This window comes from Rhizopus delemar, genomic scaffold, assembly GCF_000149305.1.
Source record: "Rhizopus delemar RA 99-880 supercont3.13 genomic scaffold, whole genome shotgun sequence".
NCBI lineage: Eukaryota > Fungi > Mucoromycota > Mucoromycetes > Mucorales > Rhizopodaceae > Rhizopus > Rhizopus delemar.
The window spans coordinates 252,697-277,269 of record NW_027137839.1 but is presented as its reverse complement, the minus strand read 5'-3'; the positions used below and the strand labels follow the sequence as shown (position 1 = coordinate 277,269).

Sequence of the window (24,573 nt, the reverse complement as noted above, 5' to 3'; positions counted from 1 at the left end):
TTACTCACTGCACAGCACAAGAAAGCTCGATTAGCTTGGGCAAATAAGCATCCCGAAAGGAATCTGGACTTGTCGAGTTGAAAACTTTCTTTCTTCACCAAAGTCTGTCACCGGATAGTGAACAAGTAAAACAATTTATAGAGAATTATCGGTTGGAACAATCCGTTAGGTACATTGCTACCAAATATAATCGACAAGTGCTGCAAAAAGTGAATGTAGAGCAATTGCCTCCGACCTACAGTGGGCCTGAAGAATGCAGTGGTAAGCGTGACGATTTCATTAAAGAGACTGGCTATCATGCTACTCGTATTGTCGCGTTTGAAAATGGGTGGATTCAATCGCGTTATCTGCGGGCAAAAGAAATACACAAAACTTTATTGGAAGCATATATTTTTACACACCAATCAACAAATGATCGTCTTGTAAAGATGAGTGAGTTTATTCCCTATATTACTGTTGACACATTAATCAAGATTCATGGGAGATTACCGTACACTAATGATGACTTTATGAAGTTTATTAAAGTAAAAGAAAACAGAAAATTAAAGTTGAAAGATTTACCACGCAACATTCAATCAATCGTATTTCATTCTCCTCATCAAGTAAAAACAGCCATTTCTCGTTTACTGGATATCATAAAATCCCTAGAACTTGTTGAGATCATCAAGAATCCTCTAAACCAAACCATGCTTAAATTGAGCAAACATGGAAAGGTCAGAGATTATTATTCAAAGGAAAACACTGTTGTGGCTACATTTGCTTTGGATACTGTAAAAGATATTGATGTATTTTGGACAGAATTAAGGGACCGCTGTATAGACGCTTTGCATTTGCATGGACCGCACGCTATAGAGTATATTGACAAGAGTAGTCCTATTGCCAAAATAACAACGCGACGTTCATGGTGGACTTCCGACATGCTAACAAAAAAACAGCAAGACACCCTTAATACATATGTTGATTTTGAAAAGGCAACAGTCCCCTTGAATGATATACCATTACGTGCATATTTGGCTAATCAGTTGAATTTACCGAGAAAACGTATCAAATTGTACTTTCAAGCATTGGTAAAAGACTTTGAACGAAAGAAGGCGAAACCAGAAAAACCAGTTTGCAAATACAAAGCCATCACGCCTTCTCCAGCCATTAGCCAGCTTATGAAAATTTCGTTGGAAAAGCGTAAATTGAATGTGGCTGTGAAGCAAATTAAAGAATTGAAGCCTTTTGTTCAACCGACCTTTATTGGAAGTAGACAATTCAAGAAACATAGACATCGTTATGATCCTTATTTAGAACCAGATGTTACCGAATGTAATGTACAGATATTATATAACTCTTTTTCTAAATTTGAATTGTAGTTAGATATAATCGTGTCTCTGACCGCTTGCCTGACCTTGAAAAAGATGTACTTTTGTACGCGTATTGTATCATGAAATCTCGGTCAAAAAAGTCCATCTTCTATTGGAGCCCTATTACTAAACTATTGCCTCATCGAAACCAAGAAAAATGTCGACGTACTTTGTGTACTATGGCAGTAATGGATAATCAATTGATTACTACTATTCAGAAATTGACTCGTATGTGGGAATATATTTACAAAGAGGGCATAAAGAATGGTGACATCCAAGATGAGCGACCGTGGGACACTAAAGACTTTGATTTATGCAGATATCTAGAGTATTTTTTACACAAATTACGTGAAGAACACATTAGGTAAGGCAAAGGTATCTATCTTAATTGTTTGATGTGTTTATTTACAATTTATAGCATGGACAATGGCAATATCCTTTATCTAGGAACAAACGAATATTTAATGCCAAAAAGCTGTGCTGAACTATACAAAAACTTTGAAATCATTAGAGAAGAGTTAGTAGGTCTAAATATCAAATCTCAAAGCATACGTCTTTTAGAAGAGAAAGATGAAGAGAAAGATACACATGAATCCATACAAAAATACAAGGATGAAATATCAATTGAACTTGTAAAAATATTAATCAAGGTATTTTTTTTATATCATTATTGTAAGAAACTCATTACGATGCTTTTTATAGAAAATACTTGTATCTTTTTCTGAGGACTACTCAACTGAAGATGCTTTTTTATCAATCAAGCAGTATTCGGACAAAATTGTAGAGGAAGCATCTAAACAACTAAAATTAGATGGCCTTATAGTTCATGACAGACATAATTTTGGTCGTATACCGGGGCGTCTTATTAATGTGTCTGAAAGGTAAATCAGTATTTTGTGTATTAATTAGTTGACAATAGAATATTAATAATTTTTTTTTTGAGATTTCTGAACTTGGCATCAAGTGTTCTCCCTCATAACTTATTTGAGGAAGCACAGCTATATTATACTGATTTAGTCCAGTATCACGCTTCATTATTGACTAAAGACACTAACTCAGGACAAGTTGCTTCAACCCTTGACCTTTTATCACAAGGAAAGGTAAGAAAACAAATTGATAAGTACCTATGGAAATTTATTAAAAGCTCCCTCCCCTTCTTGTTTTCTCTCCTGATAGATTACCCTTGATATTCCAGAAAGGGAGAATTATATACGGCCAAAGTTAAGTGGCATATACCCAAAGGAATCAGCTGGTAAATGTTTTACATATACTTTGAGCTTTTGATCTTATTCTTTTCTTTTTTTTTAAAAAAATATAGTCGGACTTCGAGAATTGTATATAAGAAGAGGTCTTGATGTTGCTGTATTCCCTACAGAACACCTTCCTCCAATAGAACATTCTTACATAACATGGAACCATACTAAAGTACTAACGAATCGAGAGATCACTTGTCATTTACAAGCTCTCAAACAAGCCTGTCCATTAGCCGTTTCTATTTACGCGACTCTCAAAGACTTTGGGATTTTAGGTGCTTCTTTTGACCATTTAAAACGAAAGTTTCTAGAAACCAATCCAAACACTCGAACTCAAGATATTTTTACCGCATTTAGTAATTTAGTGAATTATGAACCTCCATTAGCTAAACTGGTTGGTTTTGAGAAATTAAGATATGTAGGGGCTTGTTATTTCCAATTTTGGCTATTAAAGAACAGTAAGGGGGACTATTGTGACCCACTTGTATGGTGCGATATCTCAGGAAACGTAATGAAGAAAACACTGGATGGATGCTCTGAGGTTGTGTTGAGTCATATAATAAAAAGGCCTGGAATAGAATATGTAAGATACTAAACTACACTTGTTTGATTACTAAATACTTTACAGAGTCAGTTGCGCGATGTTTTAAATGGCTTTTTAACAGAATATGAACTTTATACTCTTCTCGAACATCTTGTGAATAATAGCAAAATAAGGAAACTGCAAGCTAATGCAAGCAAATCGTCCCTATTCAGAAAAAAGAAGATTAACCTATCGAGAAATAATTTATATAGGGGATGCTATATATATTATTGGGCAACACATAACTATTATTTACCATAAGCATACTTGTAACCTACAGGGATGATCATATATTATTGTAATACATTGTCAAAATGAATTAAAAGTTATAAAAAGCATGTAAATATTCCTTAGCTTATCTCGGTTTCTTCTTCTTCATTTGTATTGCATTTGTTTAGTCTTTTTTATTTATTTACCTTTAGTATAAAAAAGACAGTGAAACCTTTTTTATGGAAAGCTCAATTATTTCCATATTTTTTTTTTGATCCAAGATTGAAACTAGTAAATCTAATCGAAACAGAAAGAGAGATTGCCGAAAATTTGGTGTCTATTTGTAATACAAGTACGGTTGTTTTTCCTGTATGCAACCGTTAAAGCCATTATTTGATTGACAGAAAATTCCTTTTATACCACTTGCATCAATCTAGGTCTCATCTTGCTTTTCTTTTTTTTCCTTTTTCTTCTTTTTTAAATAGAGAATTATAAATAAAAATGTTCTTTTTGTTTTGTTTTGTTTAAAAGCGTTTTAATATGAATAGATTATTTAAGAAAAAGAATAGTAAAAACATACAAAACAGTGCCAACAAAACCAATACTAGAATTGATGATCAAGTCTCTATAAGCTCAGAAACGTTATCCAAAAATACCGATGCCAAGAAATCAAGCGAGTCTACCTTTAGTCATAACCCCATTAAAGAATCATCCATTCAACAGGATGAAGAGATAATCAAAAAAGAGAGTAACGTAACAGATATGGAAGAGGAAAGGGATATTGTCAAGGAGCTCAAGACGAGTTTGACTGATGCTGGCACAACTTGCTTGGTAGAGGCTACGATGGATCAAGCACAAGCTCGGGACCGTCATATTCGATTTCAAGACCACGTTGTTGAGTCAGCCACCCTCGTTCAACACATGCTAAACATGAAGTCTGGTAAGTCTACCACAGCGGTAGATTCCGTCATGTACAATAACAATGCTCAGCATGATGATGAAACACGTTCCTTTTCTATGCCATTTAAAGGCATCAGGGGCAGTGTTTTAGCAAGTCTAATGAAACTAGAAGCACAACGTTATGGCGGTGAAAAGAATAGGAAGAAGACCAGACGAAATTCAAAGGTTAGTATGCGTGTGTTTGGCTATCCCTTTCTAGAATATGTTTTATGTTTAAACGTTTTTCTTAAAAAAGCATGAAGACACTTTGAAGAATAAGAAACCAGCCTCTCTATACAGCTTTCCTATACATACTCCCGACGAGTCTTTGCATTCGCCCACAAAACTAAAGCGACCCGCTCTACGACCTCGATCTGTCAGTTGGCTATCAGGGGTCACATCTAGCAAGTATGTCGTTCCCAGTTTGGAAAAACGGAAAAAGTCCAACGGATCTACCCTATCTCGTCGATCATCTAGCAATAGTCTACAGACGACTGCTTCACAATTTGAGCCCATCACATTAGAGGATCGAATCCGGATCACGTTTGAGATTGCCAATATTTTGCAAAAGCAAGAGTTCTTGCGTAAGCTATGTCGTTCACTGATCACGTATGGCTGTCCTGCGCATCGATTGGAGTATGCTATGAGACAAGTTTCCCATACCTTGGGTGTGGATGCAGAATATGTCTACATACCGAGCGTAATGCTCATGACATTCTACGACTCAACAACACATACAACTGAAACGCATTTCATTCGTCAATCTCCTGGCTTTGAGATGCATCGGTTATGTGACATTTATCGATTAGAGAAACTGGTAGCTTATGGGGAGGTATCTGTGGATGAAGCTTTGGAGTTTATAGATAAAGTGAATGAACAACCGAGTATTTATCCTCGATGGTTTCAGCCTTTTATTTATTCAATTGCATCCTTTTCTGGCTGTGTTTTATTTTATGGAGGACGCTGGAGAGAGGGTGGAATTGCTGCTGCTCTTGGAAGTAAGCACAAAAAAGGAAGATGATTATAAAATTGTATGTAAGCTAATGGAATTATTTTTTTCAAGTGCTTTTTGCAGTCAATGAACTTTTTTCCACATTTGTTTCAAGTCTTCAGCCTATTTGGGAAATTACCGTGTGTATTTTGATTGGATTTGTGGCTCGAGGGCTTCAGCATTATGGCTTTTGCTTTATACCTATTGCGTTCTCTTCATTTATCGTTGTTCTTCCAGGCTATCCAATGATAATTGCCATCATTGAATTAGTCTCACGGCAGCTAGTAAACGGCGTTGTTCGGATGGTCTATGCTGTCATCTACTCATTTTTATTAGGCTATGGTGTCTCTCTCGGTTCGTCCCTGTATCTTGCCATAGATAAAAATGCCACTACAGACATATCAGAACAGTGTAAACTTGCTTCGAGTGTATCTACCTGTATTGCCAGTGAATCACAGTGGTTTAACTTTTTCTTGGTTCCTTTGTTTGGAACCGCGTTCTGTCTCTATCTAAAAGCAAAGTTTCCACGATGGCCCATTATGCTAGCTTTCGCCTCATCTTCCTATATTATTAATTATGCCCTATCATGCTGGGCTCATGCTCCCTCTCAAATTTTGCAAATCGCTCCTGCATTTTGCGTGGCTCTCGTTGGTAATATGATATCCAAGTTTACAGGCATGATGACATTTGATGCAGTGTTGTTGGGTATATTTTATTTGTTACCAAGCGGCCTAGGAGTCAAAGCAGCACTCGGTTTGTTTAGTAAAACGAACGAAACTGGTAGCGAAGGTGCAGGATTTGCTTTGGTCATGATTGAAACTTCGATTGGTAAATGATAGATTTTTATCTGAACATAAATCTTTTCTCATTCATTTCATTACTTTCACAGGCATTACTCTTGGCTTGTTCTTAGCCACATTACTTATATATCCAAAAGGATCTCAGCGCACACCGTTAATGAGTTTATAAAGAGTATGCATATACAGTTATTAGATATCAACTTTGACTTCTTTTATTAATCATAACCATTCTCTCAATTCCAAGAAATTCTAGCAAGTACAGGACGATGGTCACTGATATAAAGACCATCATCAAACTGATTAGGAAGAACTGCAAAATGTTTGACTTGCAGTTTTGTATGAGCGTCATGTAAAGACATGATGAAATCAATAACAACATGTCCTCTTGCCTCATCTTCGAAGCCAATATTAAAGCCAGTAAATGTATTCCTATGACCATAGGGACCACTAAGGGTACCAGAGGCGCCTTTAGATTTGAGCCGAGTCATTAATTGATAGCTAGTATTCTCAAAATAAATGTCTCCTTCTTGTTGCTGCTTTCTTAAATTCTCTAAGATTCTACCGGGTCGTACAACACGATGTGTAGGCAGAGTGATACTTCCTTCTGCTGTTCGAATAGGAATACCTGTCTTGCTGACAGATGCTGAAGCACATACATTATTAAGTTCTTGGAGATTTGCCAATGTATCATTTTCGTCTTTTTTGTCCTTGTATCTTGATCCAGTTAAAACAAGGAATGCAGGGTCTTTTTCTGTTGAGTTTAAGTCACCCATTAGGAATACAGGGCCTTCTGAGCTTGCTTCTCTTGCTCTTTCTAATATTAATTTTGATGACTCTTCTCTAGCAACTGTCCCTACATGATCCATATGGGTATTGAATACTGTAAATTTGGCATTATCTTCTATTCTTTTGAATCTAAAATAGGATTAAGAAAATCAAAGAAAAAAAGCAGCTAATGATTGTCATCCTTTTTTCTTACAATGCTTGTGTTGCCACACGGGTCTGTTTTGCATCCCAGCCTATACTTCCTACTTTTTCTGGTGTCTGTGCAAGGTAGATAAGCACTCTAAATGTTCCAGTTCTTTTTCCCTTTGTCCTACCTCCGATAACCACAATGTTTTCCAGGATTCAACAGCCAAAGTTTCACTATAGATAGAGTTTTAAGCGAAAGTTCGGAGAACACTAAAACATGCATACCTTTTAAAAAAAATGGCACAAAGCTCCCCTTTTTTATCACCATCATCTCTACCAACGCCTATCCACTTGTACTCTTCACCTAGAAGAGCTTCCAAATCCAAAACTTGGTGAATAAAAGGCTCCTATGGATGAATGTTAAAATACACAAACATATATGAATAATTTTTGTATGTGCCTGAAGTGCGACAACATCAGGTGAATAAAGTAAGATGGTGTCCATTATTTTCCATTTTCGAATAGACCAAGGCTGTTCACCAGAGAACTCCTTGGGATCAAAAGGATCTTGCTTGTCAGGAGGTGCAGCAAACGCATCCACTACAGTGTTTTCATGGTAATCAAGACGAATATTAAATGTCATAAAATTTAAAGGTTTGTATAAAGCATTATCGTTTGCCATTTTTTTTTTTTTTTTTTTTTTCGAATAGAAAAGAAAGAGATAGCTTTACATGTAAAGGCCATATTTTATAGTTTCACACATTTTAATATTACGTCATAAAAGTGTTTGTTTATTCAATGAAAGAGAGTATACAATGCGATTCAGGGTTTTCATGTATACATACATGTTTGGTTGCTTTCTGTACAATTTATAAATAACAATCTCCACGTTTCTAAGCCTTGTTTTCTAGTGAAGCCTTGCCTCCATAAAGTATATCATATCTCTTCTTTAATTCCTCGTCTAATGTTTGAACTCTTCCTCTACGTTCAAAGTTGACCATGTATCTATCTGATTTGTAGGCACCTCCACCTAAGCCAAAACACATGACAATATAAAACTATAAACGTTTATCAAAATGTGTACACAGAAAGAAGTAATAATATGAATTTACCTTGTTTACTGTTTGAGTTTTACGATACCAAGGCATGAAAGCATACAAAAGTCCAGAAGCAAAGAGACCTACACTAGCCCACTGAGCTATGCCGATAGCAAATCCCTTCATAGCATAATTTGAAGCATTTTCTTGATCTGTGTTGCTAACAACTCTCATGGCTAAAGGAATATAGGTATGTGTATATATGTGTGTTGAAAGCAAGAACAAAATAACAATATTTTGTTCCTTTTAAATAAGCTACGCGGTGATTGAAACTGATCAAATCGGCCCATTTTTTTGTAAGCACTTGTCGCTCTTTTTATCCTTACTTTCTCTTGCTTTTGATGTGATTTCTTGCTTTTACAAAGCTGTTGCTCTAACGTCATATATTACAAATAGCTATAGAAGAGAGAAAAAAAAGATTATGATTTAAAACAATGAACCCTTAAACATTCGATTTTTTATGTCCGCATAAACGTTTCGGAAGGTTTTATTTCTTTCACTTTTTTTTGACTCATACATTTTCTTTATTTTTTTTTCTTCCGTATTATCACACAGAAAAGAGTTTTGCTTAATAATATATGCTACCTTCTAAGATGAATGAAATGACGAAGAATGATGAGGTGAGGGATGATGACTGTTGCCATAAGGCGTTGGGAAAGATACATTACTGGGTTGATGGTGCCCATAGTTAGTTTGATAAGGATGATGATGATGTCCGTATCCTTGATTGGGTGGAGTGTGATTATTTTGGCCATAATATGCGTACGTTGGATTTAAAGGATGATGATTATACACTTGTTCTGAAGAGGGGAATGCAGAGGGCATGGTCATGTTAGGATAATTGTATTGTGGTGGTCCATTGGGCGGTCCTGGGTAGTTTCCTAAAGATGGCTGACTTATGGATGAATGAAATTGGCTATTAGGAGTAGAGTGGGATGGGTAAAGCGAGGGAAATGCGTGATGTGTTGCCGCCTCAGGCATTGGAGTACTAGGCACCAGCTGAGGCGTTGAAAAAGCAATAGGCGTACTGTTATGTGAGTAAGGCATTGGCATGGGGCTGCTTGGTATAGGGCACGGTTTGTTACTTAGTGTACTAGGTGTTGGGCTAGATACTGTACTATTCTTGGGCGAGTAGTAGTTGTTTGAGACTGTGGGTGAAGTGCTTGCACAGCTGGATTCGTCTTCACTTCTTACAACCCATCGCATGGAGTCTTGTCTGTGAATGGATGACGCTGCAGATGGATAGTCGTTGCTATGTAGTGGTACATCTGATGTCGCATTTTCTCGCTTTGAATGCTCAACTGGAGAAATGGGAGAGTGGTCTAAAGGTGGTGATATGACAGTAATTTGATGTTGCATTGGAGGCGTATTGGCAGGTGTCATTTTGAATGCTTCTTGAACAGGAGATTGAACAAGAGAAGTGTTTGACATGTTTGAAAGAGTTGGTGTAGGAGTTGCAGGAGGCGTTTCTTGTAATCTTGATAATGGTTTAATGCCCTTATAATCCTTTTCATTCGGAACACGAGGGCTATTAGATTTTAGAGATGGAGCAGACGTTTCTTTTGGGTTTTCTTGATCTGATAATGCTGGGGTGGAAGGGATTGAATTCAATTCTAACTCTTTCATTTTCTCAAATACTTGATCATATTCAGAAGAATTGCTTGAATTTGCTTCACTCGTTTTTTGAACTGTTTCCTCTTCCTCTACTTCTTCCTCTATTTCTTCATCATCATCTATATTAAAAGCTAGCTTTGGGTGTGTGCCTATGATAAATGGTATATTGAAGCAAACAATATCATTTGGCTCTTCTTTTCTGAGTGGATTCTCCTCATTTAAATTAATAGTAGCTCGAATACAATATTCAATTCTGAATGCATCGCAAGACTTCTCTACTGTAGGACAAGCTGATGCAGTAGGAATGGGCAGCTTCAAATTGAATGATTTTGTAAAGCTGACAGGACCTGAAATTTCAATGTTTGCAGTAGTTTCAGATAATGTTTTTGGTCCAAATAGTTCGCCTCTGTTTAATCATTTTCAGCTGCCATGAATTATACTTGTAAAATTATTTTTGCTTACTTGTTTTTTCCATAATAAACATATCTTATCAATTGTACTTTGATGGCTTTATCTCTAACCATAACGCCAATATGATGAATGGTTATTGTTATAGGAATTGTGTCACCTTTATATTATCAATTAGTTCTTAATATATATCTTTTCTTGCTTTCCTTTATACCTTTCACGGCCGCACGCTTTCCAAGTGCGATAACGACTCTTACTTTTCTAGTTTCTCCAGTCAAAGTAAGTTCTCTTGTTTGATTGTGTTCTTTATCCAATCCATTTTTCTCTACATTAATATCTTCCAATATAGTTATACGCTCTGTAGCAGTTGAGCAAAACTTTTCCATGATAACAAAAGGTCTATTATGTACAGCTACAAGCCTGTAACTCACTTTTAATAATTTCGGAATCTAGCTCAAGGGGTCATCATCATGTTTTTTCTATTTCAAACCACATGCTACTTACCTCTAATGTACTTGGTAATATATAATCTGATGATGAAGGAATGCTTATCTTGAACGGGAATCGATGTGTATAAGCATCCAAATAATATGATTTTTCTCCTTCAGGTGGCTCAGCAACAAAGATGGATTTTGAATAAATAGTCATTGTTCTTCCACCTATTTCAGCATAACCCTCTAAACTGACTTTGATATTGTTTGTTTTTGTTGACTTTTTTAGGTCTAATACAACGTCGCCTAAAAAACGTGTGCACACACAAACATTGATATAAAGTTTAATTTGTTTAACTTTGTTTTATACCTGATATATCTTCTCCAGGGAAATAGTATCTTTCCTGTTTAAGTTCAATATAAAATTCATTTTCATTCGATTTAAATAGGTCAGTCATCTATAAGTGTAAAAAAGAGAGAGAGAAAGAGAAAGAAAGTCTAAAGAAAGAAAGAAAGAAAAAGTGAATTGTATTTCACAAGTACAAATACCAATTAGAACATTAACGTCACATCGTTACACAGGTGCACAAGTCATTCTTTAGTTGCCATGCGAATTCTGTAAAGCACAGATCAAAAAACTTTTAAATCTGAGCGTATGAAGTTCACTGTGTTATCATTTTATGCTAGAGGAAATAGAAGGTGATCAAGTAAAAAAAAAAAACACATATACCGTAGAAGGGGCCCGCTTAAACGGCCTAACATGCCGAAATACCTGTGCTGGGCGTGACACTCCTTTTGGTGATTTTTTTTACAATTGTATTTTTTATCTATACATTAGATACTTTTTATCAAGATTTATTTCTGATGATTCGTTACTGATCACATCTCCGTACCTTATTCTATGTTTACTTATTAAAATGCTACACATTTAAACTTGCTTTCATAAATCGATCTTTAAAGTTTGAGGCAATCCTTTCTTGTCTTCTGCTTATCAAAAAAGGTAAATATTTTAATTATTTCATCCGAATTAAACAGAGATTGATATCTGACATCTATACATCATCTTGCATGTTTAGAACTGAACTTACGGCTGAATTCAGAGTTAGACTTTGACCTTAGTTCAGCTCTGAGTTCAGATCTGTCAGACTCAGCCTCAATTTCATCTAAACTACGAACACGGTACAAGTAACAATTTCCTTCATTTCTACAATTAAGAAGGTGATAGAGCACTCCAGTGTTAAATAAGTCGATTTAGCTTGTGATAAAGCTCTTAATTAGGAACAGTACCACCACTGGCGCTGGTATCTTTCACTTAAGAAAATAGTTGTCAAGCGTCTCCCATTCTATTTCTAAAGACCCGGTTTCTTTTTCATAGTTAAACCCACATTTAAATATATTTTCTTTTATAATAAGCTTCATTTAGGCGCATGATATTCAATGTATATATAGCTTTTGTCTGAGGTAGATCAAAAAAGGAAAAGGAGGCTAAAAACCCTTTTGGGAGCAAAGTCAAAAATGATATGAGCTGATGAGATATGGGTTAAGTGCAAAATAAATTAATTAGGGGAAGGAGAGAGACGCCAATCGAAGAGTCAATTTCCGAAATGAGCTAGTGACATAGGCAGATCTTTTGTATGAAGTATGTATTTAAGTTCATAAAGGATAGTACAAGCAGTTGGGTGGTCACGCTGGATATTTATCACGGAAGCTATATATGGTCAAGGATGTGTCCTATGCGGTAATTGTATGGTGAGACAAGGTTATACGATGCTAAGTATTCAAGATCAATAAGGCCAGACTAGGCAAAGAAGTGGGCAACGGCATTGTAAATGGGGGCTTTGAATCGATGCAAGACTATACAGATTCAATGGAGGAACACTTTGCGAGCACTCTGGGCTTTACAGCCGATGAGTTCATTGACAGAAGTAGGGTCGTAAATGGTTGAAGGATCTAAAGGATCGAAATCGCTACTGACTGTGATGTGAATTTGCTCAATTGTGAATGAAGCCGACCAAATTTCGATCTGAATAATGAATATCTAGAATTCGACGGATGTTGATGTGTAATCTACGAAGGTTAGAGCGCATTGGTTGTAGAGAAAGGAAGTGTCGAGCAGCCACATGGATGCGTTTAAAGTCAGTTGGTTCAGCAGGTGAAGGTAATTGCCTAGCAATTGCAGTTGGGCTAGGTTGGGAAACATCACGTTTAGGCTTAGCAACCTTAGGCAGAGAAGAAAGGTGTTATTAGGCGAAGGAGGGGGCGCTTAAATGGGATGAGAGGGTTACGAGGAAGGGCGGAAAAGGCTGAAGGTGTGGTGCATCTAGACAGACAAGGTGGGGTGTCTGTGGTCGACGGCTTCCAGGCAAGTCGTTTCCGCAAGGAGACATTCTCTTATTGTAACTTGCGTATTTCAGCATGGGGAGCAGTTAAGTCTGCGTTCAGTTGTTGGAGATGCAGCTATAGTAGTGCATAGCGAAGATTTCCACATAAGGCAAAAGTCTAAGAAAATGATGAGGAGCGGATCGCTGTTTAATATATTTGCATCACTTTTAATCCCTATACTATTTGATGAGTCTTAATAAATACAGTGCGAGCGATGTATTTTTTTTTTTTTTTTTTTTTTGTATGAGGATTTTATTCTAATACCGCCTTTAGACGTACACTGTAAGAAAGCATTTAAATATATAGAATAGAAGTGTAAAACTAATGTAATAGTTAATTATTGTCTTTAAATTTTTTCTGATACAGATTCTCTTGATGTATTCTGCGAAGGAGTATAGTAGCTCTAGCAGCTGCCTCATTTGGCCAAAAGGACGATCCACTAAAAACATGTTTCCAATGAGTTCTCCAGAGGCTGCGAGCGGTGGAATCTGTTGAAAAAAAAAATGTCGCAACGAATTCCACCACTCGCGCTGTACTAAAGATTTCATCCACAAAAAAAAAAAATCAAACAAACCAGATAATTTCTGAAGATCTATTCCAGATCCGATTGCTGTACAAAATTTCTCTCGCAGCAGGGACATGATTTTCCAACTGTGCCTTCCCCTGTTTTTTTTTTTTTTTTTTTTTTTTTTTTTTTTTTTTTTTTTTTCTTTATTAAAAATTGGGATATGACAGTAATTCCTGCAATTAGACAACAGCATAGACGTTTCTTTAGCCTTCCCAATATATTAACTACAGAAAAACAATATTCAGAAAGAAAGTTATTGAAGTGAGTTGTCTAAGACTACACTGTTACTATAGCTGATTAAATATTAGCTTTTCTCAAAATCAGCTTTACAATGTTGTATCCAATGTAGATGATTATCACCAATTTGTACCTTTTTGTACTCATTCTCATGTATACACAAATACTAAGATAGACGAAAACAAGTACATTATGAAAGCTGAACTGGGTGTTGGCTTCAAATTATTTAAAGAAAAATACATGTCAAAAGTGACTTGTAAAAGACCTAATTTAGTCAAAGTAAGCTTACATGTAATATTGAACTAAAAAACATGAATTATTAAAACCGAATCTAGGCAGTTGCTGCAGATAGTACATTATTTAATGACATGACAACCATTTGGAAGTTTACACCACACGTGCCAAGTACAAAACTAAATACACCTGAAGCAGCGAATCATCCCGCATGTTGGGTTGATTTCAGTATATCTTTTGACTTTGCTTCACCTATTCATGCTCAAGCTTCTTCGGTCTTTTTTGATCAAGTGTCAAAAATGACCTTGCAAGCCTTTGTGGATCGATGTCAAGCTGTTTATAGAAAATAAAAAAATGTGACTGGCTTGATGCCGTCATGACCTTATTGAGTGTTGTACACGTATACGCGTCCCCCTTTTAATTTTACTTTTTTTTTCGCTTTAGAACTTAATTATGTTTTTAACACGTTCTGAATATGACCGTGGTGTAAATACCTTCTCTCCTGAAGGGCGTTTGTTTCAAGTAGAATATGCTATTGAAGCTATCAAAGTAAGTAATAAATAAGAATGAAGATATAATGTAATTAACTCTTTTCATGTAGCTTGGTACAACTGCTATTGGTGTTCAAACATCGGAAGGTGTTGTTTTGGCTGTTGAAAAGCGTGTTTCTTCTACATTATTGGAACCTAGTTCGATTGAAAAAATTATGGAAATTGACGAACATTTAGGTTGTGCTGTTAGTGGAATGACAGCTGATGCTAGAACAATGATTGAACATGCTCGAGTAGCTGCTCAGGTATATATATATATATATAAGCGTACCCAAAAAAAAAGAATGAAGCTTTAATATCATTATCATATAGAATCATCGATTCACATATGAAGAAAAGTTAAAGGTTGAAAGTGTAACTCAAAGTGTTTGTGATTTAGCATTGCGATTTGGTGAAGGTGCTGAAGGTGAAGAATCAATTATGGTAAGAAAGATAAAGTTCCAGAAGACCAAACTTAATTCATTATTTTAAACAGAGTCGTCCTTTTGGTGTTGCATTGCTTATTGCTGGTGTTGATGAAAATGGACCACAACTGTAAGTTGTTTTAAAGATGATGAATAGTATTAGTAACGCAATACTTTGATTAGTTTCCATGCTGATCCTTCAGGCACATTTATGAAGTATCAAGCAAAGGCTATTGGATCTGGATCTGAAGGTGCCCAAACAGAGCTTCAAAAAGAATATCACAAATCAATGACATTGAAGGAAGCAGAGACACTTGCATTGAGTGTATTGAAGTCAGTGATGGAGGAAAAGTTAAACAAAACCAATGTTCAAATTGCAGCTATTACACCAGAAAGCAACTTTAAAATTTATTCAGAAGAAGAATTGCAAACTGTGATTGAAAGATTGTAATCGTATTTTCTCTATTATTCATCTCCCTATTACCATTTTCCCTTTTTTCTTTGCAGAATAAAAAAGCACAAACACATACTCGCACAAAAGGAAATATTGATTTCTAAAGATTGATCTGCAAAGAAGCGGTTATTTACACTGTTATTTCTAAGCTATTTTGTTGCATTTACTGGATATCCTCCGGGCATATTTGATTTTTCAAAAGAAGAATGCTTGTCGGTGGCATTTTGCTCTTTGCAGGGTATAATCTCCTTTTCAGAAAGGTCGCTTTTTAACAAAGCTGCATTGCTTGTCGGTTTACTTTTAGCTGTCAAGCTATCCGAAATGATGGTAGTAATCTTATTTACTCTTTCCTGATCTTGTTCATATCCCCAAGCTGGCTCCTGTAATTCTGCATTAATTGGAATAATATTGATCCATTCATCCTCTGTAGAGTGATTTTTATCGTCAATGGTCTTTGTAAAATAATGAAAATTGTCTTGTTGGCTATTTCTATCCATTTTTTGCTTTGAGAAAAAAAAGAAGAAGAGAAAGCAGCCTTTTTCAATTAGAAAAAAATAAAATATAAAAAAAAAGAGAAGCTTTATATTACTGAAACAACGATTTATATATAGTCTATGACATAGTTAGTTCGCTGAAACTAAAAGAATATTATGCGTTCACTCCTTTTAAAGCTCAACATTATGTACTATAATATGCTATGGCAAGTGTTATTTATTTTTTTATGTGTATGTGTTTATATATTCTTTGTTGACAAATTTTTATAAGTTACAGCATATACTTGATTACTTCTTCAAGGGTTGTTAGATACAGAAAAAAAAAAAAAAAAAGGAATGACAAAAGGGAGAGTTGATAGGCTACATTACATTACCAGAGAGATAAATACTAACAGGTTGTTCGGTGACTCTTGGTTCTAACTGTAAACTTCTTTCATATAATTGTTCAACATCATGCTCATGATCTAATTGAACTTTGATAAATTCTTGTATTTCAGGGATCGTGTGGAAATTGTAGGCAAAGGATTGGAATTGTTTCAGTTCACGGATCACTTCAGCGACCTTTTGTCGTTTTGCAAAATTAATCAAGTTGTTTGATTTACGAAGGAAGTCTGGGTTTCCGTCTTCAATAAAAGTCAAGTCTTGCAGGTAAATGCCCAAGAATGGAATACACGGTGGGTTGACAGAATGAATGATTTCGCGGTATTCTACAAAGTTACGATTGGCACCAAGTAATTTACGAATGGAAGCAAGTGTTTGAGTTGTATTTCTATTACACATCTATTTTATAAAAGTGAGAACAAGTTTGCAGTAGGACCTTATTTACCATCCAAGTCTTCTTTAAGCGACCTATTGAGCTATTATCAAATGCAGATAGAATAGCCATACATGTATTGAAGTTGTTTAAGACTCGGCAATGCTACATCTATTTTGTTAGAATAAAAGTATAAAAGAAAGCAAGAAAAAGGAGCTTACATCTGCCACTTGAACCCAATGTTTGATTATGGTGGCTCTCTTTTTTGGCTCTTCATAGGACAATATACTTTCTGTTACCCATGCGGTCAAACGATTACAGTATTTTATGGATTTCTTTATATTCACAGCTATCGATCCGTGAATGCCATCTCTTGACCAAGCCTTTCCAAGACATTCGATGGATCTAATGCTGCTATAGAGCTTGAAATCCAGAATACTAAGCTGTCTGGCCATCTCAATTGGATCCATGTCGAGAAGTGTGACGTTTGTCATATTTTTGGGAACAATAGGTTCAGGCCCTGAGATTGGGTTTGGAATGATCTTTTTCATTTCTCCACCGGCCTCAACGCGCTTCTTGATCAAGTTCAGAATTTGTTTTGCTGCAAATTCTGAAGAGTCTCGAATATAAGATTTAGTAAAGTGTTCAAATCGACCAAGCAAATGCTCATCTTCATCAATATAATAGTTTTCTAACCAATTCTTCATTACATTAAACACTCTATTGGATAGATAATATTAGAAAAAGAAAAAAAAAGAGATGGTTAGTACCGAGATATTTACCTAAGACGAACTAATTTCTGTTTGCGTTCAGTCCACATTTCTAATTGCTCAGGTGTTAATCTTTCAGGTGGACGTAAATTGTAACGGTCTTCTAATAGACTAACGAACTCTTCACTTGTACAAAAGGAACGATAAGTAAGTAGAAAAGTGGCAATAAAGTTTGTATCTATAAATACATTAGTTTTCAATTCGTTTTTTATGCCTATTAGCCATTTACCTAAAGTATTATGTACAGTCAATCGCTCAACAAGAGCAGGCAATGTTCCACCTTTAATAGAGCCATCAGGACCTATCTCGATTTCATCTGGATGGTGGTCATACCCAAGTGTATCAGTCGAATCAGCTGGACGATCATCAGGTCGTATGCTCTGTTGTCTTCTACGGTTGACAATATCAGAAATTCCAGCCACTCCCAAAGTAGGACGACGTATCGATTTGCTATCGTCAATATTAAAATCACCAAATTCACTTTCATGGCTTTCATCTTGACTGCGTGAACTGGGAAACGTACCACCACTTTCACTTTGGTGGTCCAATACGCTATCAGAGAACGATGCACGATTCGATGTGTTTCTCATGCTATTCGTCACTGTGGAAGCCGTGGGTGATAGCGTGAATGAGTTATCTGGCGTTGCGCCCATGTTGAACTTTCTTTCATTCACCATGGCAATCACGCTCTGTTCAACAGTCTCGATTACGTTTTCAATATTAATGACTGCTTGATCTACTGTATGAGTGGCCTCGGAGATATCGACTTGTAAATCGGTTAGTTTCTGAACAGCACCAAACAAATGACCGATGGCGCTGTAGATGTTCTGGCGACTAATTCGATAGGCAGCAATAGAAGGTATTTGGGTTATTATCGATATTGTCAAAGTTAATGTCATCCAGAATAGCAATATATTGGCCAACTTGAGTAGAGAGTGTTTTAAACAATGTCACAGATGAAGCTCTTTCATCATTAAAGACTAAGCTTTTGTCCTTATTGTGCATCGTGTGAATATTATGAGCTATTGCTGATACTTCTTCTGCTGATGTATAGATCTGATGAGAGTACACTTGCAAACTGACAACTAAATCTTGATTTAGCAGGTATCTTGCCTTTTGAAGCAAGGAACTGTTTGTTTCTGTAGTAGTTTTATTGAGCTTCTTCCTATCGTCAGGATTTAGTCCGAGATATGCCATACCACTTGTTACGTTGGATGTTGAGGTTATTGGTATTTTGGGGTTGTTTGAGGATTCTGGTAAATAAGGATCAAATGGTAACTGAGAGGGATCTTTGATCAGCTTTGGACATACATTGCTGATATCCACATTACGTTGCTGACATAGAGTAACGAAGTTTCTAACTGCTACCAATACATCATTTGCATCCTTTTGTATTTTATCAAATATCATTGCGGTAGTAGATTGATCAGATAGATCGGCACTTAATTTGGAATCAAGAACAAGCTTCGATAAAGTGGAGGTGATAGCCCTTCTTGGCTCACGGAATGCAGGTTCCTGAAAGATGTGTGAATCTTTATCAAGAGAACGAGATGCATATAGCATAAGGCGGATTGATTCAACAATGGCAGAAGCTTTGGGTTGTATTTCATCTCGCTGTCTCTTTGTAGTGGCTGCTGTTAATTCATGAATACCAAAAGCGATATCTGATGCTATCTTGCTCCATGTCAGCTCTTTTGATTCACTCTGTTCTTGGACTGCATCACGAAAGGTATTATTTTCATTCTCCTTGTCTTCTTCCTCGTCTTCTTCTTCCTCTTCGCTTTCTTGTTTTGTCTTTTTCTTTTTAGGTTACACATACAAGTGAGAATAGTGTAAAGTTTAAAAAATAAAAAAGTTTATTTACCAGACGACCTGTTTCGACGTCAATTTCATCATAATCCCAAGTTGTTTCTTGTGTAATCAAATTACAAAAATAAACTCTTCCCTGTGGTGTCTTTCTTTCAACCCAGTTATCCATCAACTATTCAAAAAGTCAATAAATAAATAAAAAGGGTTACAAACATAATACCTCGGCTGTCGTTGGAGCATTTTCACTGTTTATTTGATCTTTTATTATTTCTTCTTCTTCTTCAATAGGCTGACTTGGGTGAAAAAAGCTATCTCTGTGATCCATTATTTTTTGTTCTCTTTTATCAATGATATTGTCTGTATCTTGTTCTGATAGTAGTGGATTCTGGTGCGTGATTTTTCCTGTATATTCGTTGTAGTAATACCATGAACGTCCGTCTTCGGTCATCTGGATGGTCCAGCCATCTGGTAGATTAGCATTATTTCGACTTGCTTCCGAATTTGTTGAATTACTGTAAATGGATGAAGCGCGATTTCCGTTGATGGGTTTTGGTGGAAGTCCTTTTTCTGGTGGTTTAGAGAATGGACCTGTGTCTTCTTTCACAACTTCCACATAGTTGCTAGGAAACCATCCCCGCTCTCCATTACACCTATCAAAAAATCAATCTATATCTTACACTGCAAAATCTATTTTTTTTTTTTTTTTTTTTTTTTTTACCATCCATCCCACCAGCCTGATTCGAGTTTTGTTAAAACATCAATGTAATCACCTTTTTTAAAACTTAATGAAGATTTTTCTTCAGAATAATAGGAATATATGGCGCGAACTCTTCCTATAATCCTGGGTTGTAAAGGTAGATTGCTCATAAATATTGCTTTTTTTTTGCTGCTGTCTCTTTTTTTTAAGAAAATAAAAAAAGAGAAGAAATAAAAGAAAATGAAACTTTTTTTTATTGTGTTAAAGCAAAGTTGTAAAGAGGAGCTAAATGTATGGTATGACAAGGATGCCAAATTTTTATTATTAGATTTTATAAAATGAAGAATATATTCTAGAAATCAAAAGAAATCATTGGAATAAATACTTCAATACAACTCTCTTTAAGTGATTTCCATATTTTATTGCAATAAACTAATAGTTTGTGTTTTGAAAAAAAGAATAGCAAATGAACAAATGGCGTGTATATAATTTTAAGGTGAGTACAACATTTGTGTAACAGAAGAAGCTGCATCAATTTCTTTTTTCAGCTTTGCTCCTCTTTACTTTTTCTCGTGATATGTGCAACGATGTCTCACATTGAAATAATACAGTCATTTAAGCGTTAAAAAAATAGACTAAAAAACATTCAGGGTTTCTGTCTGTCGAAATAGTATAAAACAACAAAACGAATATAAAATTGAACAAGTCAATGAAAGCAATATGAATATGTTTTATAACTTTTATATTTTAAGCATGTGTTTTAATGGGTTGAATTCTTTCCATTTTAATCCATTGTGATTATAAACTTTTTTAAATAAGACTCAATTTTAAATCACTTGCAGATATAATCTTTATTACCTGAGGAGTGAGTGGAGAACCAATTTCAGTCTCGTCGTTAGGTATCTTACCACCCTTGATCAGTAACACTAAAGATATACAACGCTTTCATCACCAGTTTACGGGTTATCAAAATGGACTGGAATTTTACCCTTGCTCAAATTAAGAGTTTGGTCTTGTTCAATTTACGAACTTGTGGGTATTTTTATGCAACACTATAAAACTGCCTGAATCGTTAACTCGCTTATTAAACCTATACTTTGCATACATAAATAAAAATGAAAACTTTTTTTTTAAAAAAATCAAAATCATGTACAATCAAATCCAAAATTTACTTTAAAAATGGCAAATTGGTATTAAGAGTACTATAATTAGAACAGTAAATGTAGTGTACATTTTTCAAGCTTTTTGATATACTGTCAATGACTTGTTCAAAATGCAGTAATTTAACATTTGTGACACCAATGTATTTTCTTTGGTCTGTTTGCATCAACTGAATTGTACAATACCCATTTATGCTATAAATCATTCACTTCTCAACCATCAATAACTATGCCTCTAATCTGCTTTTGACTGTGTCAACTCTTGATTCTTCCATACTTATGACAATCCTTTTTTCATTTGCCTGGTAGTTCAGAAGTTTGAAAAAATAATAAAATCACCTAAAGAATACCCTTACTTTGATTAAGCTCGGAAATACCGCACTTCAAGTTTCAAACAACTATCAAATAACAATTTATATGTTTGGTTTTTACAAGACGATCACAACTCGAATTGCTGTTGACTTAGCGTAGCGCTGATTCAGTCATAGATTTCAAATTGATATCCACGAAGCCAAAGACAGCCATAACAAAGGATATAAAAAAATTAACAGGATGACTTGTCAACCAAGTATTAATTTGCTTGATTAATTTACTATAAAAACGAAAACTTTAAGACCAACCATCCTTTTTTCATAATGTAGTAATGATAGTAAACAAATATCATGCAGTCTTATTCTTTTATCGATGAAAACTTTATTTATTAAAACTCATCAAAGAGTATAAGGATTAAAATGAAAGTGCATGAAACAGTGACTTATACAAGGTATTAGCATAAAGAATTGGAAGCAGATGGTTTCAATAGTTCCTTCTGGATTTGATTGATGATAACCTCATCCAAGACAGGAGTCTGTTCAAAGATTGCTGCCATATAAATCGGACGACTGTAACAAAGAAATCGTATATTGTAAACTTGTTACGATAATGTAAAATATAATACTTGGATAGTCTAAATGAATATCTGCAGTTTTTTTTTTTACTAGTAGAACCATTACTGTTGTACTTGATGTTATCATCAAACAGTCTTTTGGAAATCTCATGAGTTGCTTTTTATTTTTTGATATAATTTTTGAAATTAAACTTGACTAACCTAAATATATATATTGTGAGTATAAATTACTTACCTTCCCATAATTTCTCTTACCAGCTATCCTTGTTATAGTAGTCATAATCCTTTGATAGTTTTGTAGTCTAATAGAAGTAGCCTTTGAGAAATCGATCAAATTTGGTGTTTTGAGGGTAGGTGTTTCGTTAATAACTCTAAAATTCTCTTGGTTGTGTTGTTGATGTTGCATACGTTCTTGGGCAGCAAGATTGACACCGCACATATGATAATATTCCTTGGTAAATATCTTTCTAAACTTTTCCTTTGAAGGTGAAGAACCAGAATAAAATATAGTAAACATATCAGTAGCACCGAGATCAACAGTCCAAACAAGAGCTTCATTGTTCTTAATTTCTTCAGTAAAGTCTTTGAGAATTAGGACATTTTGCACTTTATCATCATTTGGAAAGACTTTTTTAGGCTTCTTTTTGAAAATGAATTTACCAAACCATTTGTTTGAAACAACTTCCTAAAAGTGATCATCAATTAAAATAATAAATACATATGTAAAAATAGTATAGCTTGTCAAAACTTGGGCTTGTCATTTGATATATTATTGTTCTTTTTAATATCTATTTTAGAAAAGTCAAAGAATTTTGAGCCCCATGTTATAAGGTTGGCATCAGTTGCTTTTTAGGGATACTTTCCTTAATATTGGTACATGACTTGGCAACCTTCCAGAAAGCTGGTTCATTGATTTGGACAGACTTGGACTTGCAGTCATAGAATGAAAGTAAAAAAAACATCTTTGATCCTCTAGAATCAGCATACTTTCTGGACTTGAATGCACTGTCTTGAATCTCGTTTCGAGTATTCTTGATAAACATCTTGACATTTTCCAAATTATCAACATGTTATTTCTCAAGATTTTTTGAGATTTCCAAGAATTTATTTGAATTGATGGATACCAGAACAGCTTTCTTCAAACATTTGTAGTTTTCAGCATTTAAATTGGAGACACCTTCAGTAGACTTCAGGTTTCTATGAACATAACCAAGAATAGTAGCTTTTTGGAGAACATTCTCTTGAATAAATTGCTTTTTATTCATTTCCTCTTGTATTACATGAAACCATTCAAGATAGCGTTGCGGGCAAACATAAGCATTTGCTTCAGTTGATTCCTTAGAGTCAGGAGTGACATATTTCTGCCGCTGTAAAGGAGCATATTTGAAAATATTCTTGTTTGCATCGATCTTTCTTGCTCTTTGATAAGAAAAATAAATAAGATACCTGCTGTTCAAAAAATTAATAAGAAGAAGAGTGAAAAAAAAAAAAAACACACACACACACACACACACACACACACACACGCACATTTGGCTATGTTTGTTTTAATTTATCACACGAATTTATCAAAAGAGGGTCAACAGTAGGTTCTTTATTAAAAAAAAAATATGACGTTAAAAGGCGATTTCTTGATGACAGCAACACTTTGACTTTTCGAACTATAAAAGCTAGTTTGCAAATTACTCTAGCTGGCTGTCAGGGGTTGATAAGAAACTCAATTTCGTTCTTTGACCGTTGCCTTTCTCTGCAAAAAAGTCTTTAATACTTCTAAAATAGCTACCATATTTTCCCATTTATTTAGGAATCCTTTCATTTATTTAGATACCACGTATAATAACATTGGTTTAAAATTAATTCTTTACAGAACATAAAATGGATGCAAATTAAATGCTTGCTTGGTTACTTTTATCCAATTTGTCAACGTCAAGTAGCATATATAAAGTTAGTTCACATGAGAAGATGGCTAAAACTACATATTTTATTTTTATTTGCTTTTGTGGTTTAAAAAGTTAATCGTTTACACTTAGTTTTAGTCAAGTGCAATTCATTATTCCTAATTATTATTACTTTTGACTTTTCTACAAAGTGTCATATCGCAAAAAAAAAAAAAAAAAAAAAAAAAAAAAAAAAAAAAAAAGCAACCAAGTTTGTATTTGCTTATATGAAGCTTGACACATTTATTTGTGTCTAAAAAAAGAAAATATAAAATTTACAGTGGCAAGTTGATTGTGGACTGATTTGCAAGCCAGTTTACTTCGTCCACAATCCTAGTTGCCACCGTTTCCTGTTTCATGATAAGGAGTCTAAAGTCGGAAACATTCTCATATTTTGACAGCTCCCACAAAAGTGGTATCTAATGAAATGTGTGAGTAAAGAAAGGAGTATTGCATTTTGGATCAAGCCTACCGTTTTCAGGGTTGCTTCCGATTCGTTTGATATAGGGAAGTAAGTTATCAAAATGGGGAATTGTGCAGTTGGATTAAAGGTACTTATATCCTTCACTAATTTGGCCAACCGGTTAGAGCATCTTATCCAGAATGCTTCCCTAAAAAGACGATTTTCATTAAATACTGTACTTACAAG

At 35.0% G+C, this 24,573-nt stretch overlaps 10 protein-coding genes across 10 annotated transcripts in view; 3 read left to right on the top strand and 7 right to left on the bottom strand.

The window, feature by feature from the left end:
* RO3G_13952 (uncharacterized protein) overlaps positions 1-3,446 on the top strand; it is a gene marked incomplete at both ends in the record, with an annotated part of 4,647 nt that extends 1,201 nt beyond the window's left edge. The window contains 8 exons of the mRNA XM_067668536.1: positions 104-1,311; positions 1,359-1,713; positions 1,768-1,999; positions 2,052-2,230; positions 2,293-2,449; positions 2,526-2,601; positions 2,668-3,185; positions 3,231-3,446. Coding sequence (XP_067524637.1) covers positions 104-1,311; positions 1,359-1,713; positions 1,768-1,999; positions 2,052-2,230; positions 2,293-2,449; positions 2,526-2,601; positions 2,668-3,185; positions 3,231-3,446 — 2,941 coding nt within the window. The remainder of the gene's footprint in view (positions 1-103; positions 1,312-1,358; positions 1,714-1,767; positions 2,000-2,051; positions 2,231-2,292; positions 2,450-2,525; positions 2,602-2,667; positions 3,186-3,230) is intronic.
* Positions 3,447-3,935: 489 nt separating this feature from the next.
* On the top strand, positions 3,936-6,161 carry RO3G_13951 (uncharacterized protein; the record flags this gene model as incomplete). The annotated part of the gene is made up of 4 exons (XM_067668535.1): positions 3,936-4,335; positions 4,426-4,520; positions 4,591-5,332; positions 5,398-6,161. The coding sequence occupies 4 exons, from the start codon at positions 3,936-3,938 to the stop codon at positions 6,159-6,161; spliced, it is 2,001 nt and encodes a 666-aa protein (XP_067524636.1).
* Positions 6,162-6,358: 197 nt separating this feature from the next.
* On the bottom strand, positions 6,359-7,719 carry RO3G_13950 (uncharacterized protein; the record flags this gene model as incomplete). The annotated part of the gene is made up of 5 exons (XM_067668534.1): positions 6,359-7,040; positions 7,105-7,169; positions 7,226-7,271; positions 7,323-7,444; positions 7,513-7,719. The coding sequence occupies 5 exons, from the start codon at positions 7,717-7,719 to the stop codon at positions 6,359-6,361; spliced, it is 1,122 nt and encodes a 373-aa protein (XP_067524635.1).
* Positions 7,720-7,930: 211 nt separating this feature from the next.
* RO3G_13949 (uncharacterized protein) lies at positions 7,931-8,308 on the bottom strand (the record flags this gene model as incomplete). Its single annotated transcript, XM_067668533.1, has 2 exons — positions 7,931-8,095; positions 8,150-8,308. The coding sequence occupies 2 exons, from the start codon at positions 8,306-8,308 to the stop codon at positions 7,931-7,933; spliced, it is 324 nt and encodes a 107-aa protein (XP_067524634.1).
* A 414-nt stretch (positions 8,309-8,722) lies between these two features.
* Positions 8,723-10,804, bottom strand: RO3G_13948 (uncharacterized protein; the record flags this gene model as incomplete). The annotated part of the gene is made up of 4 exons (XM_067668532.1): positions 8,723-10,154; positions 10,211-10,316; positions 10,371-10,533; positions 10,661-10,804. The coding sequence occupies 4 exons, from the start codon at positions 10,802-10,804 to the stop codon at positions 8,723-8,725; spliced, it is 1,845 nt and encodes a 614-aa protein (XP_067524633.1).
* Positions 10,805-12,578: 1,774 nt separating this feature from the next.
* Positions 12,579-12,974, bottom strand: RO3G_13947 (uncharacterized protein; the record flags this gene model as incomplete). Its single annotated transcript, XM_067668531.1, has 2 exons — positions 12,579-12,806; positions 12,873-12,974. The coding sequence occupies 2 exons, from the start codon at positions 12,972-12,974 to the stop codon at positions 12,579-12,581; spliced, it is 330 nt and encodes a 109-aa protein (XP_067524632.1).
* A 992-nt stretch (positions 12,975-13,966) lies between these two features.
* On the top strand, positions 13,967-15,414 carry RO3G_13946 (proteasome component PUP2; the record flags this gene model as incomplete). The annotated part of the gene is made up of 7 exons (XM_067668530.1): positions 13,967-14,053; positions 14,110-14,343; positions 14,453-14,557; positions 14,610-14,804; positions 14,872-14,982; positions 15,035-15,093; positions 15,147-15,414. The coding sequence occupies 7 exons, from the start codon at positions 13,967-13,969 to the stop codon at positions 15,412-15,414; spliced, it is 1,059 nt and encodes a 352-aa protein (XP_067524631.1).
* A 103-nt stretch (positions 15,415-15,517) lies between these two features.
* On the bottom strand, positions 15,518-15,914 carry RO3G_13945 (uncharacterized protein; the record flags this gene model as incomplete). Its single annotated transcript, XM_067668529.1, has 2 exons — positions 15,518-15,529; positions 15,585-15,914. The coding sequence occupies 2 exons, from the start codon at positions 15,912-15,914 to the stop codon at positions 15,518-15,520; spliced, it is 342 nt and encodes a 113-aa protein (XP_067524630.1).
* A 357-nt stretch (positions 15,915-16,271) lies between these two features.
* On the bottom strand, positions 16,272-19,692 carry RO3G_13944 (uncharacterized protein; the record flags this gene model as incomplete). Its single annotated transcript, XM_067668528.1, has 8 exons — positions 16,272-16,691; positions 16,887-17,385; positions 17,448-17,613; positions 17,665-18,269; positions 18,382-18,574; positions 18,635-19,235; positions 19,300-19,416; positions 19,465-19,692. The coding sequence occupies 8 exons, from the start codon at positions 19,690-19,692 to the stop codon at positions 16,272-16,274; spliced, it is 2,829 nt and encodes a 942-aa protein (XP_067524629.1).
* A 2,491-nt stretch (positions 19,693-22,183) lies between these two features.
* RO3G_13943 (uncharacterized protein) lies at positions 22,184-22,927 on the bottom strand (the record flags this gene model as incomplete). The annotated part of the gene is made up of 3 exons (XM_067668527.1): positions 22,184-22,188; positions 22,243-22,672; positions 22,865-22,927. 3 exons carry the CDS (start codon positions 22,925-22,927, stop codon positions 22,184-22,186), a joined length of 498 nt encoding a protein of 165 aa, XP_067524628.1.
* Positions 22,928-24,573: the final 1,646 nt, after the last annotated feature.